At 39.5% G+C, this 13,622-nt stretch overlaps 1 protein-coding gene across 1 annotated transcript in view; it reads left to right on the top strand.

Moving 5' to 3' along the window:
* The window catches only part of LOC122491973 (inhibitor of carbonic anhydrase-like), a 67,974-nt gene extending 59,357 nt beyond the window's left edge, over positions 1 to 8,617 (top strand). The window contains exons 14-17 of the mRNA XM_043595370.1: positions 3,080 to 3,144; positions 5,895 to 6,079; positions 7,416 to 7,602; positions 8,428 to 8,617. Of these exons, the coding sequence (XP_043451305.1) occupies positions 3,080 to 3,144; positions 5,895 to 6,079; positions 7,416 to 7,602; positions 8,428 to 8,462 (472 nt within the window). The 3' untranslated portion in view covers positions 8,463 to 8,617. The remainder of the gene's footprint in view (positions 1 to 3,079; positions 3,145 to 5,894; positions 6,080 to 7,415; positions 7,603 to 8,427) is intronic.
* The last annotated feature ends 5,005 nt before the right edge of the window (positions 8,618 to 13,622 follow it).

Below are 13,622 nucleotides of genomic sequence, written 5' to 3'. Positions count from 1 at the left end.
TTGTTGAATTTTTTTCTTTAATGTAATGAATAAAGACTCCTTTGGTTGCAAGTGAAAAAACCCAAGGAGCTTCCACCTTGTAAGGACTAAGATTTGAGCCTCAGGAGACAGCCAAGATACTATAAGGCAAGAGTTGCCAGATAAAATTTAGGATGTCCAGCCAAATTAGAATTGTAGATAAACAGTGAATTAATTTTTAGCATAAGGGAACATACCCTGATTCTCTCTCTCCCTCTCCCTTCCCCCCGTCCCCTCCACATCTGCCTCATTTTGTCTTTCCCTGCAGGATGGTTTTCTCTATTTTTCAGTCTACATGGAAGGAAATGTCTGTGATTAACATTATTACAGAAGCAGTAAAACACAGACTATAATATATTCTCCCAATTCTCAAGAAATGGGATTGTCAGCCCAGTTCCAGTGAAAGTTTGAGTTCACACAACTCATGCAGTGATGTTGCATTGTAAAGTTTTAGCTGCTTCCACCGTGACCAGGTGGATTGGGGGAGATGGGGGAAGGAGTCAGTTCTCAAAATATTAAAGCTTGGTAGACAAATGAAAGTCAATTTTTAAATAAAATTATATAAAGGGAATTTTGTTTTCCTAGATATAAAAATTATGTTGTAATACTATATAATACTGCAATATTATGATCAGTACAGAGTTGTTTATGTGCAAGAATGACAAATCAGTGGTAGAGAATAGACTTCCAACACTTATATGTGGACACATTATATCTGGTCTATAACAGAGATAACATTTCAAACTGGGGAAAGGATGAACTTGAGAGACCAGATAAAATGAGTATAGTGAACTGGCCCCTGGATCTGGTGGGAGCAGATTCAATAGTGAGTCAATCCCATAAACTGACCAGCAGGGGTCAGTGAGGGTGGTGAGAAGGGATGCTGATTGTAAGTGCAATGATTACTTGTAGGTGTTTGGATGAGTCGGGGAGGGAGGCCCATTGCTGAGGGCAATGTGGGATCAAAACAGGGATTATTGTTTTTTAAAAAAGAAAAGTATAAATGCTGATAAAAAGAGCCCAGGGAACAAGGAAAGACTCCAATTGCATAAGAGAAAGAGGAAAACTATGAGAAAGTGCCTCAGAGTATGGGCAGGAATGGGATGCAAGGCACCTGGGGAGGACACCTGCTGGGAGGGAGACCTTTGTTTCTTCTCTGTGCCTGATGGGCAGGAGAAGAGCACTGGAGACTTGGACTGACAGATTTGGCTGGAAGAAAGCCCATGTGATGTTATCTGTGTTTTCTCTGGGAAGCAGGAGGACATGTCAGAGTGAGTATTGGGGAGAGGGAATGTGGAGAGATAGAAGTATGTGGAAATTTGGAAAACATTTTAGTCACTGCTCTATAGAATGGGGAGGTGGCTATCTGAAATAGTGGTTCTCACCACTACAGCACAGAATCTCCTGGGGAGATTGTTAAAACACAGATTGCTGGGCCCCACCCCCAGACGTTTCTAATCTAGTAGGTCTGGGGTGGGGCCCAAGAATTCGCATTTCTAAAAGGTTCACAGCTGGTACCTATACTGCTGATCCCAGCTCACACTTTGAGAATCACAGATCTAGAGTAGAACAAGGAACATAGGAATGCCCCAGAGAAGTTGATGATCCGGAGGGTCTCTGGTCTGCCTCCCTGCTGAGGTACAGACACACCTGAGGCAGATGATCGTGCTTATTCAGAACTGGGACTATATGGAGAGTGGGTGGAGGAAAGAAATAGGGCAAGGCTTAGGAAAATTGAATGGGAGTAACTGATCCTAGCTAAGTATAGAGGGACCTGAAGTTAGAGAAAACTGGAGAGGTGCTCCTGATAATGAATCATTAGTATCAATTGCCAACTGACTGGATGTCATAGAACTGATTTTTAGTATGTTCAACATTTCTCATAAAAAATGGACCTTAAACACAGAGAAACATTTTTTAGGGGATTAATCATGAAAACATATCTAAGTGGTGCACATTAACTTTTATTAAAGCTGACTAGACATCTGAATGTGAAAAGACTCCTTCAAAATCATGTCTTCCATGCTGACTTTAATCTCTGATGTGAGTTTTTAAAATTTTTTTTTAACATTTATTCATTTTTGAGAGACAGAGCATGAGTGGGGGAGGGGCAGAGAGAGAGGGGGAGACACAGAATCCAAAGCAGGCTCCAAGCTCTGAGCTGTCAGCACAGAACCCGACGCAGAGTTCAAACTCATGGACCGTGAGACCATGACCTGAGCTGAAGTCGGACGCTTAACCAACTGAGCCACCCAGGTGCCCCTCTGATGTGAGTTCTGATCCAACCAAAGAGCCGTTCTTGAATATCCCTGTTAATAGGAGAACACAAGCATCTTCTCTGGAGAAACCAATCAGTATTTCAAATAGGAACCAAACAAGGGTTATTATCTACAATAGAAACAAAATGAGGGGCGCCTGGGTGGCGCAGTCAGTTAAGCGTCCGACTTCAGCCAGGTCACGATCTCGCGGTCCGTGAGTTCGAGCCCCGCGTCAGGCTCTGGGCTGATGGCTCAGAGGCTGGAGCCTGTTTCCGATTCTGTGTCTCCCTCTCTCTCTGCCCCTCCCCCGTTCATGCTCTGTCTGTCTCTGTCCCAAAAATAAATAAACGTTGAAAAAAAAATAAAAAAAAAGAAACAAAATGAGCAGATTTCTTTTTCAATGTTTATTTTTGAGAGAGAGATGGAGACAGAGCATGAGCATGGGAGGGGCAGAGAGAGAGGGAGACACAGAATTTGAAGCAGACTCCAGGCTCTGAGCTATCAGCACAGAGCCCAACGTGGGACTCGAACCCACGAACCATGAAATCATAACCTGAGCCAAAGTCGGATGCTTAACCAACTGAGCCACCCAGGCACCCCAGGCAGATTTCTTTTTCTATTACATTTCCTCTCCAATTCCCAGGGACAGTTGGGTGTTACAGTTGTGTGTGTGGATGTGGTCAGTGTTAGGTGTGCCTGGTGGCTCTGGTGGAGGGGGTGTGAACCCCTAGGTGGTTCCCTCTGGGTGTCTCTCCCTCTCACTCCTATTGATCCTCCTCACTAACTGGACCCTTGCTGTGCAGGTGTCTGGTTGAGAAGGGAGACGTGGCCTTTGTGAAGGATCGCACGGTCTTTCAGAACACTGACGGTATGTGTCTGTGCTGTCCTTTCCTCCCTTGGAAAAAATCTGAGTCTCTTATGGGAAGTCACTCCCCAGTCAGGTAACCAGGAAAGTTTATTAAAGCGTGTCTAGCTCCCTTAATATATAGGCAATCCTTAAATATTCTGGATACAAGTTTTTATCAGCTATATGGATTGAAAATATCTTGTCCCTCTCTGAAAGACTTTTCACTTTCTTAATGATGTCTTTTGATTAACATTTACATTTTTAATATAGTTAAAATTTAATTTTTAATATAGTTCAACCAATCTTCTCCTTTTTGGCTAGTGCTTTTTTGGGGGATGTTTAAGAAATCTTTGCCTTTAACAGGACTGAAAATGAATTTTCTTTTCTGTTTTATTTTTATTTTTATTTTTTTTATTTTTTTTTTATTTTTTTTTTTCTGAAATTTATTGACAAATTGGTTTCCATACAACACCCAGTGCTCATCCCAAAAGGTGCCCTCCTCAATACCCATCACCCACCCTCTCCTCCCTCCCACTCCCCATCAACCCTCAGTTTGTTCTCAGTTTTTAACAGTCTCTTATGCTTTGGCTCTCTCCCATTCTAACCTCTTTTTTTTTTTTTTTTCCTTCCCCTCCCCCATGGGTTCCTGTTAAGTTTCTCAGGATCCACATAAGAGTGAAACCATATGGTATCTGTCTTTCTCTGTATGGCTTATTTCACTTAGCATCACACTCTCCAGTTCCATCCACGTTGCTACAAAAGGCCATATTTCATTTTTTCTCATTGCCATGTAATATTCCATTGTGTATATAAACCACAATTTCTTTATCCATTCATCAGTGGATGGACATTTAGGCTCTTTCCATAATTTGGCTATTGTTGAGAGTGCTGCTATGAACATTGGGGTACAAGTGGCCCTATGCATCAGTGCTCCTGTATCCCTTGGGTAAATTCCTAGCAGTGCTATTGCTGGGTCATAGGGTAGGTCTATTTTTAATTTTCTGAGGAACCTCCACACTGCTTTCCAGAGCGGCTGCACCAATTTGCATTCCCACCAACAGTGCAAGAGGGTTCCCGTTTCTCCACATCCTCTCCAGCATCTATAGTCTCCTGATTTGTTCATTTTGGCCACTCTGACTGGCGTGAGGTGATACCTGAGTGTGGTTTTGATTTGTATTTCCCTGATAAGGAGCGACGCTGAACATCTTTTCATGTGCCTGTTGGCCATCCGGATGTCTTCTTTAGAGAAGTGTCTATTCATGTTTTCTGCCCATTTCTTCACTGGGTTATTTGTTTTTCGGGTGTGGAGTTTGGTGAGCTCTTTATAGATTTTGGATACTAGCCCTTTGTCCGATACGTCATTTGCGAATATCTTTTCCCATTCCGTTGGTTGCCTTTTAGTTTTGTTGGTTGTTTCCTTTGCTGTGCAGAAGCTTTTTATCTTCATAAGGTCCCAGTAATTCACTTTTGCTTTTAATTCCCTTGCCTTTGGGGATGTGTCGAGTAAGAGATTGCTACGGCTGAGGTCAGAGAGGTCTTTTCCTGCTTTCTCCTCTAAGGTTTTGATGGTTTCCTGTCTCACATTTAGGTCCTTTATCCATTTTGAGTTTATTTTTGTGAATGGTGTGAGAAAGTGGTCTAGTTTCAACCTTCTGCATGTTGCTGTCCAGTTCTCCCAGCACCATTTGTTAAAGAGGCTGTCTTTTTTCCATTGGATGTTCTTTCCTGCTTTGTCAAAGATGAGTTGGCCATACGTTTGTGGGTCTAGTTCTGGGGTTTCTATTCTATTCCATTGGTCTATGTGTCTGTTTTGGTGCCAATACCATGCTGTCTTGATGATGACAGCTTTGTAGTAGAGGCTAAAGTCTGGGATTGTGATGCCTCCTGCTTTGGTCTTCTTCTTCAAAATTCCTTTGGCTATTCGGGGCCTTTTGTGGTTCCATATGAATTTTAGGATGGCTTGTTCTAGTTTCGAGAAGAATGCTGGTGCAATTTTGATTGGGATTGCATTGAATGTGTAGATAGCTTTGGGTAGTATTGACATTTTGACAATATTTATTTTTCCAATCCATGAGCAGGGAATGTCTTTCCATTTCTTTAAATCTTCTTCAATTTCCTTCAGAAGCTTTCTATAGTTTTCAGCATACAGATCTTTTACATCTTTGGTTAGATTTATTCCTAGGTATTTTATGCTTCTTGGTGCCATTGTGAATGGGATCAGTTTCTTTATTTGTCTTTCTGTTGCTTCATTGTTAGTGTATAAGAATGCAACTGATTTCTGTACATTGATTTTGTATCCTGCAACTTTGCTGAATTCCTGTATCAGTTCTAGCAGACTTTTGGTGGAGTCTATCGGATTTTCCATGTATAATATCATGTCATCTGCAAAAAGCGAAAGCTTGACTTCATCTTTGCCAATTTTGATGCCTTTGATTTCCTTTTGTTGTCTGATTGCTGATGCTAGAACTTCCAGCACTATGTTAAACAGCAGCGGTGAGAGTGGGCATCCCTGTCGTGTTCCTGATCTCAGGGAAAAAGCTTTCAGTTTTTCCCCGTTGAGGATGATGTTAGCTGTGGGCTTTTCATAAATGGCTTTTATGATCTTTAAGTATGTTCCTTCTATCCCGTCTGTTTTATTTTTAAAGCCTTATTATTTCATTCTTCCATGTCTCTATGATTCTCCCAGACACTGGTGGTTGGTCACATCCCCCCGGTGAGGCCACCTTGACCAAAGCTGTCTGCTGTGGCTGACCCACCTTCCTTCCCCCTAGGAAAGAACACTGAAGCATGGGCTAAGGATCTGAAGCATGAAGACTTTGAGCTGCTGTGCCTCGATGGTACCAGGAAACCTGTGACTGAAGCTCAGAGCTGCCACCTGGCCAGAGTCCCAAATCATGCCGTGGTCTCAAGGAAAGATAAGGCAGATTTTGTTCGCAGAATTCTCTTCAACCAACAGGTATGGCCACACAGGAGGTCCTGTCCACACAGTCCTCCCAACTGAGTGCTCAGGTCAGTTGCAGAGCTGATAGGCACACCCAGCCCAGTCTCATACCCTTTCTCCCTGGGACTTTATCCCTGGGATGTGGAACTAGATTCTTGCAACCCTGCCTCTGATGAAAGCAGAAAGCTAGATGGTGGCCATGTTCACTTTGGGCTCTGGGGCTGTCTAGGGTATCAAAGTGGACTGAAAAAAGCCTTGGACATGTGGATATCTGAAGTATCTCCCTGAGACTCACTTGCTTCTCTGAGCAGACTCCTGGTACCTCCTGGACTTGTTCAGTTCCTCCATGAGAGCTGTCTCTTTCTTCTTCTGTCACAGAAATAAGTGTGTTGGCTCAGAGCCCTTAACACAAGGGTGAGGTATTTGTGGGAAGAGCAGAATGGAGGCTGCTCTACCTGACCTAGGGTGGGTCCCAATGCATTAATGAACCTGGGCAGGCCAAGCACTGTTTCAGGCTTCATGAAAGTTCCAGAGCTAACATTCAAACAACTCATGACCTCTACAGGCAGCCAACAAGGGCTATGGAGTAGCAGGATGTCTAAATCAAATGATCTTAAGGAAAACGCAAAGTTTCATCTGCCTTTTGCACTCACACACCCCATTCCTGGAAGAGCCCCAGATGAACATTCCATGTCTTAGCATATGCTGCCCACACATCCCAGTTAAAGGATTATGACCCAGGGAGAACTGGCAAAACAAACGGCTCTCGGTCATGGACTTTTGAAGGGGTGCATCTCCCAAAGGGCAAACTGCCCCCATGGCTACAGGGGGGCTGAACGAAAGAAAGGAGAGGAGGAGCAGGAAGAGATGGAAATGGTCAGGTGCCTGGGGCAGATCTAGGGAATAGCAGAGGCAAGACAGCAAGGTCTTCGGGCAGCAGAAAGACAGGCAAGTATGACCCAGGAAGTTGAAAATATCCAGCAGTGATTGGTGGAACTGTGATATAGTGGCCAACTTGAAGCTTTTCCTATTTAGCAGTTAATTTACATACATCATCTTACTATTTAGGGTTATTATCTTTGTTTACAAATGAGTAAACAAGGTTTACTGAGCTTAGTAAAGAATTTTCCTACAGTCACATGACAAACAAAAGCTAGGCCCAGGATCTGAACCCAGAGGCCATGCTCTTTGCCATTAATGGTGCCTCCTAAACTGTTGCTGTGCCCCAGGGTTCCAGGTGCTGGAGCTAAGCAGCCCAGCAGACTTAGATCTTCTGAGGCAGAATACACAACCTTGTGCTCCCTGGTGCTGCTGCTCACTCTCTGCCTGTCTGTCTGTCTGTCTGACTCAGGAGCTCTTTGGAAGAAATGGGTTTGAATACAGGATGTTCCAGATGTTTGAATCCTCAAACAAGGATCTGCTTTTCAGTGATGACACTGCATGTTTGGCTAACCTTCAGGATGAAACAACTTACAGAAAATACTTAGGACCAGAGTATCTTATGGCCATTGCTAACATGAAACCATGTTTACACTCTGGTGAGTAGAGTATTAAGGACCATCGTAAGCCAAGCCCTGGGCCTGTACTGATAGGAACATAAAGATGGAGAGGGCTTGCTCCTGGCCCTGCAGGAGGATTCAGACTTACCAGTGAAGCAACTCAATTAGACAACAGTATAAGACTACCTGAGAAAAGACCAAATCATTTGGAGGAGACAGAGAGTACAATAGAACTTGAGATCATTTGGAAATTGGACTTGTTTACTTGTGCATTTCCATTTTTTTTGCTAACAAAATGAAAAGGTACACATGTGTGAGCACTTCAGTGTAGGGAGCAAGGTTGGGAGATGACCCACAGCATGACTCATAGAAGATCAATTTTCAAAGATTTTAAGTCAAATGTATAAATAATATTAATAGAAACAAAATGAAGTTAGCACTATAATATGCCCTTTATATGTATATTTTATATATATGTGTATTTATATTTAAATATATAAATAAATATGTATTAAAATGGCATAGTTTATACATGCATATATATGTTTTTATGTATGTGTGTGTATTTTAGAATGGCATAGCTGCCTCAAAAAGGATTAAGTTGGAGAAATAAAATTAGAGCTGGGATAATCAAATTGCTGGGGGTGTGCCTGAATTTTTGTTGAATTATATTATGTGTTGGAGATGATGAGAGCAGGAGGAAAGGAAAATGTTGGTATTTAAGTATGGCACTGACATCAGGAGATAGAGATTTTTAAAAAAATTGTTATTACCTAGCATTTACTTTTAGAAAAGAGGAACAGAATTGTGTTTAGCAAGCATAGGCAGTACCTGAAGTTCTTTCTCTTATGTTTTGCTTCACAGAGCTTCTGGATGCCTGTACATTCCACGTACATTAAACACTGATCAAAGTGGACAACCATATGGGGATGCTCAGTGCCTGAGATATGGTGGGGCCACATTCTCACTTGTCTGCACCTGGGCCTGTGTTAACCTCAGTTATTTTGTAATTATGTGCTGGAACTGATAAAAAAATTAAAATGAATGAAAATTATTGTGTCTTCTCAGAAAACTTCATTAAATATTCTCAGATTTCTTTTGAGGGGAGAAAACTATGTCTTTATACTAGAGTTATGCTTTTGAATCTAATATCTATTAAATTGTACCTTTGTAAAGAACTGTATAAGACTAGCTCATCTTCCCTCCCCATTCTTTATTTTACCCAAGAGTCAAGTCACTTAAATAGAATATAAGCAATAAATATGTCTGAAGGGAGTCTGAGTGGTGATTACAAGTGTGCCAAAAAAAAAAAAAAAAAAAAAAGCATCAGTGTGTGCTGTATCAAGGACTTACATAATAAAAACAAAGGCTAAGGAACGAGTTTGTGTATTTTAAAAACATATTTGAACATTTAAAATTCACAATGTTAAGTGGAATCAAATCCTGACTCAGATTAATTGGAAAACATTAAAATTACTGCAAAAAAATCTAATCTTACTACCCTTTTATAGTCAACTTCCTTAAAGTGGGATTTATACTCATTTCTTTTAAGTTAGTTTCTTATCAGAGATTTTGTCATACCTAGTGTTACCATAATTGCAGCTTATGATAGTGCCTCAGTAAAAGTTGAATGGGAGCCTAAGTTATACATTGTTAAATGTTAGTTTTATGAGTGTGGACTTGTGCTTCTGCCTGTGAAAGAGTAACCAGTACAGGACTTGCCATCCTTCCATGTACACTTGAAAAAAATATGTATTCTGTATTTTGGGGTGTAATTCTATCGTGTGTAGATCTGTAATATATAGTGTAGTTCTATAAACAGCAATTAGGTTAGGTTGGTTAATGTTATTGTTCAAATCTTCTGTTTTAACTCATTTTCTATCTACTTTTTCATTAATCACCGAGAGAAGAGGATTGAAATCTCTAGCTGTAAGTATGGATCTGCTCATTTCTCTTTCCAGTTCAGTCAGATTTTGCTCTATATATTTTGTTCTGTTAGGTCATACACATTTAGGATGTTAGGCTTTCTTGATGAATTGGCTGCTTTATCATTATGACATGTTCCTATGTCCCTGGTAATACTTCTTAAGTCTACTTTATTGGATATTAATATGCCCACTTCACCTTTCTTATGACTAGTGTGTGCTTGGTCATATTGTTTTCCATTCTTTTACCTTAATCCATCTGTTTATATTAAGGGGGGTTTCTTATAAAGAGCATAGGGTTGGGTCTTTCTTTTTTCATTCAGTGCAATAATCTTTATCCTTTTAAAGGATGTGTTTAGTTCATTTATATATAATGTAGTTATTAATATTTGTTTTCTATCTGTCTCATTTGTTCTTTGTTTGTTACTTCCTCTTTTCTGCCTTCTGTTGGATTGTGTTTTAGTATTCCATTTTATCTTCTCTACTGGCTTTTACCTGTTCTTTTATTTTTTAATGTCTTCTCCAAAGTTTGCAATACTTATCTTTGTTTTAATACTAGTGTCAGATAATGTTATACCAGGATACAAAATTAACATAGAGAAATCTGTTACATTTATATACAATAATAAAGTAGAAAGAGAAATTAAGAAAATAATTGTATTTATAATTGTGCCCAAAATAATAAAATACCTAGGAATAAATTTAACTAAGGAGGTAAAACACAATACTCTGAAAACTATAAAACATTGTTGAAAGAACTTGAAGATGACACAAATGGAAAGATATTCTATGCTCCTGGATTGGAAGAACAAATATTGTTAAAATGTCCATACTACCCAAAGCAATCTATAGATTAATGAAATCGCTATCAAAATACCAACAATATTTTTCACAGAACTAGAACATATAATACTAAAATTTGTCTGGAACCACAAAAGGCCCCAAATAGCCAAAACAATCTTGAGAAAGAAGAATAAAGCTGGAGGTATCACAATCCCAGATTTCAAGATACACCACAAAGCTGTAATAATCAAAACAGTATGGTACTGGCACAAAAACAGACACATATCAATAGAACATAATAAAGAGCTGAGAACTAAACCCATGATTACATGGTCAATTAATCTACAATGAAAGAGGCAAGAACATATAATGTGGAAAAGACAGCCTCTTTAACAAATGGTGCAGGGAAAACTAGACAACTACATGCAAAATAATAAAACTGGACCACTTTCTTACACCATACGTAATGATAAATTCAAAATAGATTAAGTACTTAAATGTGAGACCTGAAATCAAAAAACTCCTGTAAGAAAACATAGGCAGTAATTTCTTTGACATTGGCTGTAGAAACATTTTTCTAGATATGTCCCCTCAGGCAAGGGAAACAAAAGAAAAATTAAACTATTGAGAATATACCAAAATAAAAAGACTTTTGCACAGCGAAGGAAACCATCAATAAAACAAAATAATCCAACACCAAAAAGACATAATCCAATTAAAAATGGGCAGAAGACATCTTTCAAAAGAACATACAGATGGCCAACAGACACATGAAAAGATGCTCAGCATCACTAATCATCAAGGAAATTCAAATCAAAATCACAGTGATCACAGTGAGATATCACGTTACACCTGCCAGAACGGCTAAATTAAAAAGACAAGAAATAAGAAGTGTTAGCAAGGATGTGGAGAAAAGGGAACACTCATGCACTGTTGGTGGGAATGCAAATTGTTGCAGTCACTGTGGAAAAGAGTATGGAGGTTCCTCAAAAAATTAAAAATAGAATTACCATATGATCTAGTAATTCTTCTACCAGGTATTTACCCAAAGAAAATGAAAAACACTAATTTGAAAAGATACTTGCACCCCTATGTTTAATAAAGCATTATTTGCAATAGTCAAAGTATGGAAGCAACTCAAGTGTTAATAGATGAATGGATAAAGAAAGTGTGGTGTGTGTATGTATATATTGAATATTACTCAGCCATAAAAAAGAATGAGATTTTGCGATTTGCAACATTGATGGACCTAGAGGTACAAGTGAAATTAATCAGAGTAAGACAAACACTGTATGATTTAACTCATATGTAGAATTTAAGAAACAAAACAAATAAACAAACAAAAAGAGACAAACAAAAAAACAGACTCTTAAATACAGTAAACAAACTGATGGTTGCCAGAGGGGAGGTTGGTGGGGGAAGGGGTGAAATAGATAAAGGGGATTAAGAATACACTTATCCTGATGAGCACTCTATAATGATATATAGAATTGTTGAATCATTATATTGTACACCTGAAACTAATATAACACTGTATGTTAGTTATACTTCAATAAAAAATAGAAGTAATGTTATATGACTTTGTGTATAAGATCCTGTAATATTACAGTTCCACTTTCCCCAGTGATATGTGGATAAACTTTTAATAACCAGATCTTAAAGGTAAAAAAAGGGCCCTGATCTGCATCTTTTGCCAATTCCATGGAGCAAATACTTTTGCCGCAGATGATTTCAAGCTACCAAAGTGATGTCAATGAATTCAGAATTTAGAAGAGATATACACATCAGTTTTTGTGAGCCAGCATAAGCTTACTGCACTACCCCACTGATTTCCCTCTTTTATCTGTGTGCTCTTATTATCATGTTTTACTTCTATATACATTAGAAACTTGACAATAATTTTTTATCATATCAAGCATCAATTATCTTTTAATGAAAATTTTAAATGACAAAATATTTAATATTTATCCGTATCTTTATTGTTTCTGTCTCTCTTCATACTTTTGTGTAGATTACAGACTCTAGGTGTTTTGTGGGCACATCTTTCTGGTATGCTTTCATTGTCCGTGGACATACAATTTTTTCTTATAATAACTTTATATAATATTTGACCATGGTACTTTCTGTTGTTCAATTTTAGGTGAGATTTGCTTCCCTGAACTTTTTTTTTTCAATATATGAAGTTTATTGTTAAATTGGTTTCCATACAACACCCAGTGCTCATCCCAAAAGGTGCCCTCCTCAATACCCATCACCCACCCTCCCCTCCCTCCCACCCCCCATCAACCCTCAGCTTGTTCTCAGTTTTTAAGAATCTCTTATGCTTTGGCTCTCTTCCACTCTAACCTCTTTTTTTTTTTTCCTTCCCCTCCCCCATGAACTAAACTTTTAAAATAAGACTATTTTTGGAAAAGCGTTCCTTTCTTCACAGAGCTCCCTCTTCTGTCATTTTGTGCATTATTTAAAAACATAGTAGCTTGCTTTCTAGGGGCTTTTCGGTTTTATTCTTGTCTACTTTGATCTAGATTTTCTTGTTCCTTCATCCCTTTTGTCCCTTTTCTGTACAATTTTGATTCTACTTCTAGTTCCAGATTGCTCCGGATCTTTTGGGTCCTTCTTGGTAAAGGTATTTTCACATCTAGTCCTAGGTCATCTCCCTGCAGACTGTCCCCAGGAAGCCACCTGCATGCTCATCCTTTATGTTGGGCTTCCAGGAAGATTCCTAGAGTTTTACCTGCTACAAAGTCCTCAGGTTTTCTTGCCCAAAGCCTCAGGGACTATTGGGTCTGAGAGGCTTGAATTTCTACTGCCACTTTTCCCTACTGGAGAGCCAACCTTGCAGTCTTCAATGGCACAACCTTGAGGCAAGAGCCCAAAGACCATGGTCCAACAGAGACCTTTCGCTGGCACTGGGGAAGAGCTGTCAAGTATCCTGCCCCTATTTTCTTCGAATTTTAAGAACTTGAAATGAAGACAGATAATTAATGTTTTACATTTCAACATATTTGGGCTACCAACGGACCACTTTCAGGTTTAAAAAAACTTTTTTTATTCTTTATTTATTTTTGACACAGAGAGACAGTGAGATGGAGTGCAAGTGGGGGAGGAACAGAGAGAGAGGGAGATACAGAATCCAAAGCGGGATCCAGGCTCTGAGCTCTCAGTACAGAGCCCGATGCGGGGCTTAAACTTATGAATCGTGAGATCGTGACCTGAGCCAAAGTCAGATGCTTAACCGACTGAGCCACCCAGGTGCCCCGGACCTCTTTCAGATTTAATAAAGTCCTGTGACTTTCACCCCAGTAACACACACACACACACACACACACACACACACACACACACTACTGG

The sequence above is a fragment of the Prionailurus bengalensis genome, chromosome C2 (genome assembly GCF_016509475.1).
Source record: "Prionailurus bengalensis isolate Pbe53 chromosome C2, Fcat_Pben_1.1_paternal_pri, whole genome shotgun sequence".
Classification (NCBI taxonomy): Eukaryota; Metazoa; Chordata; class Mammalia; order Carnivora; family Felidae; genus Prionailurus; species Prionailurus bengalensis.
This window is presented reverse-complemented; position numbering and strand designations above follow the sequence as displayed.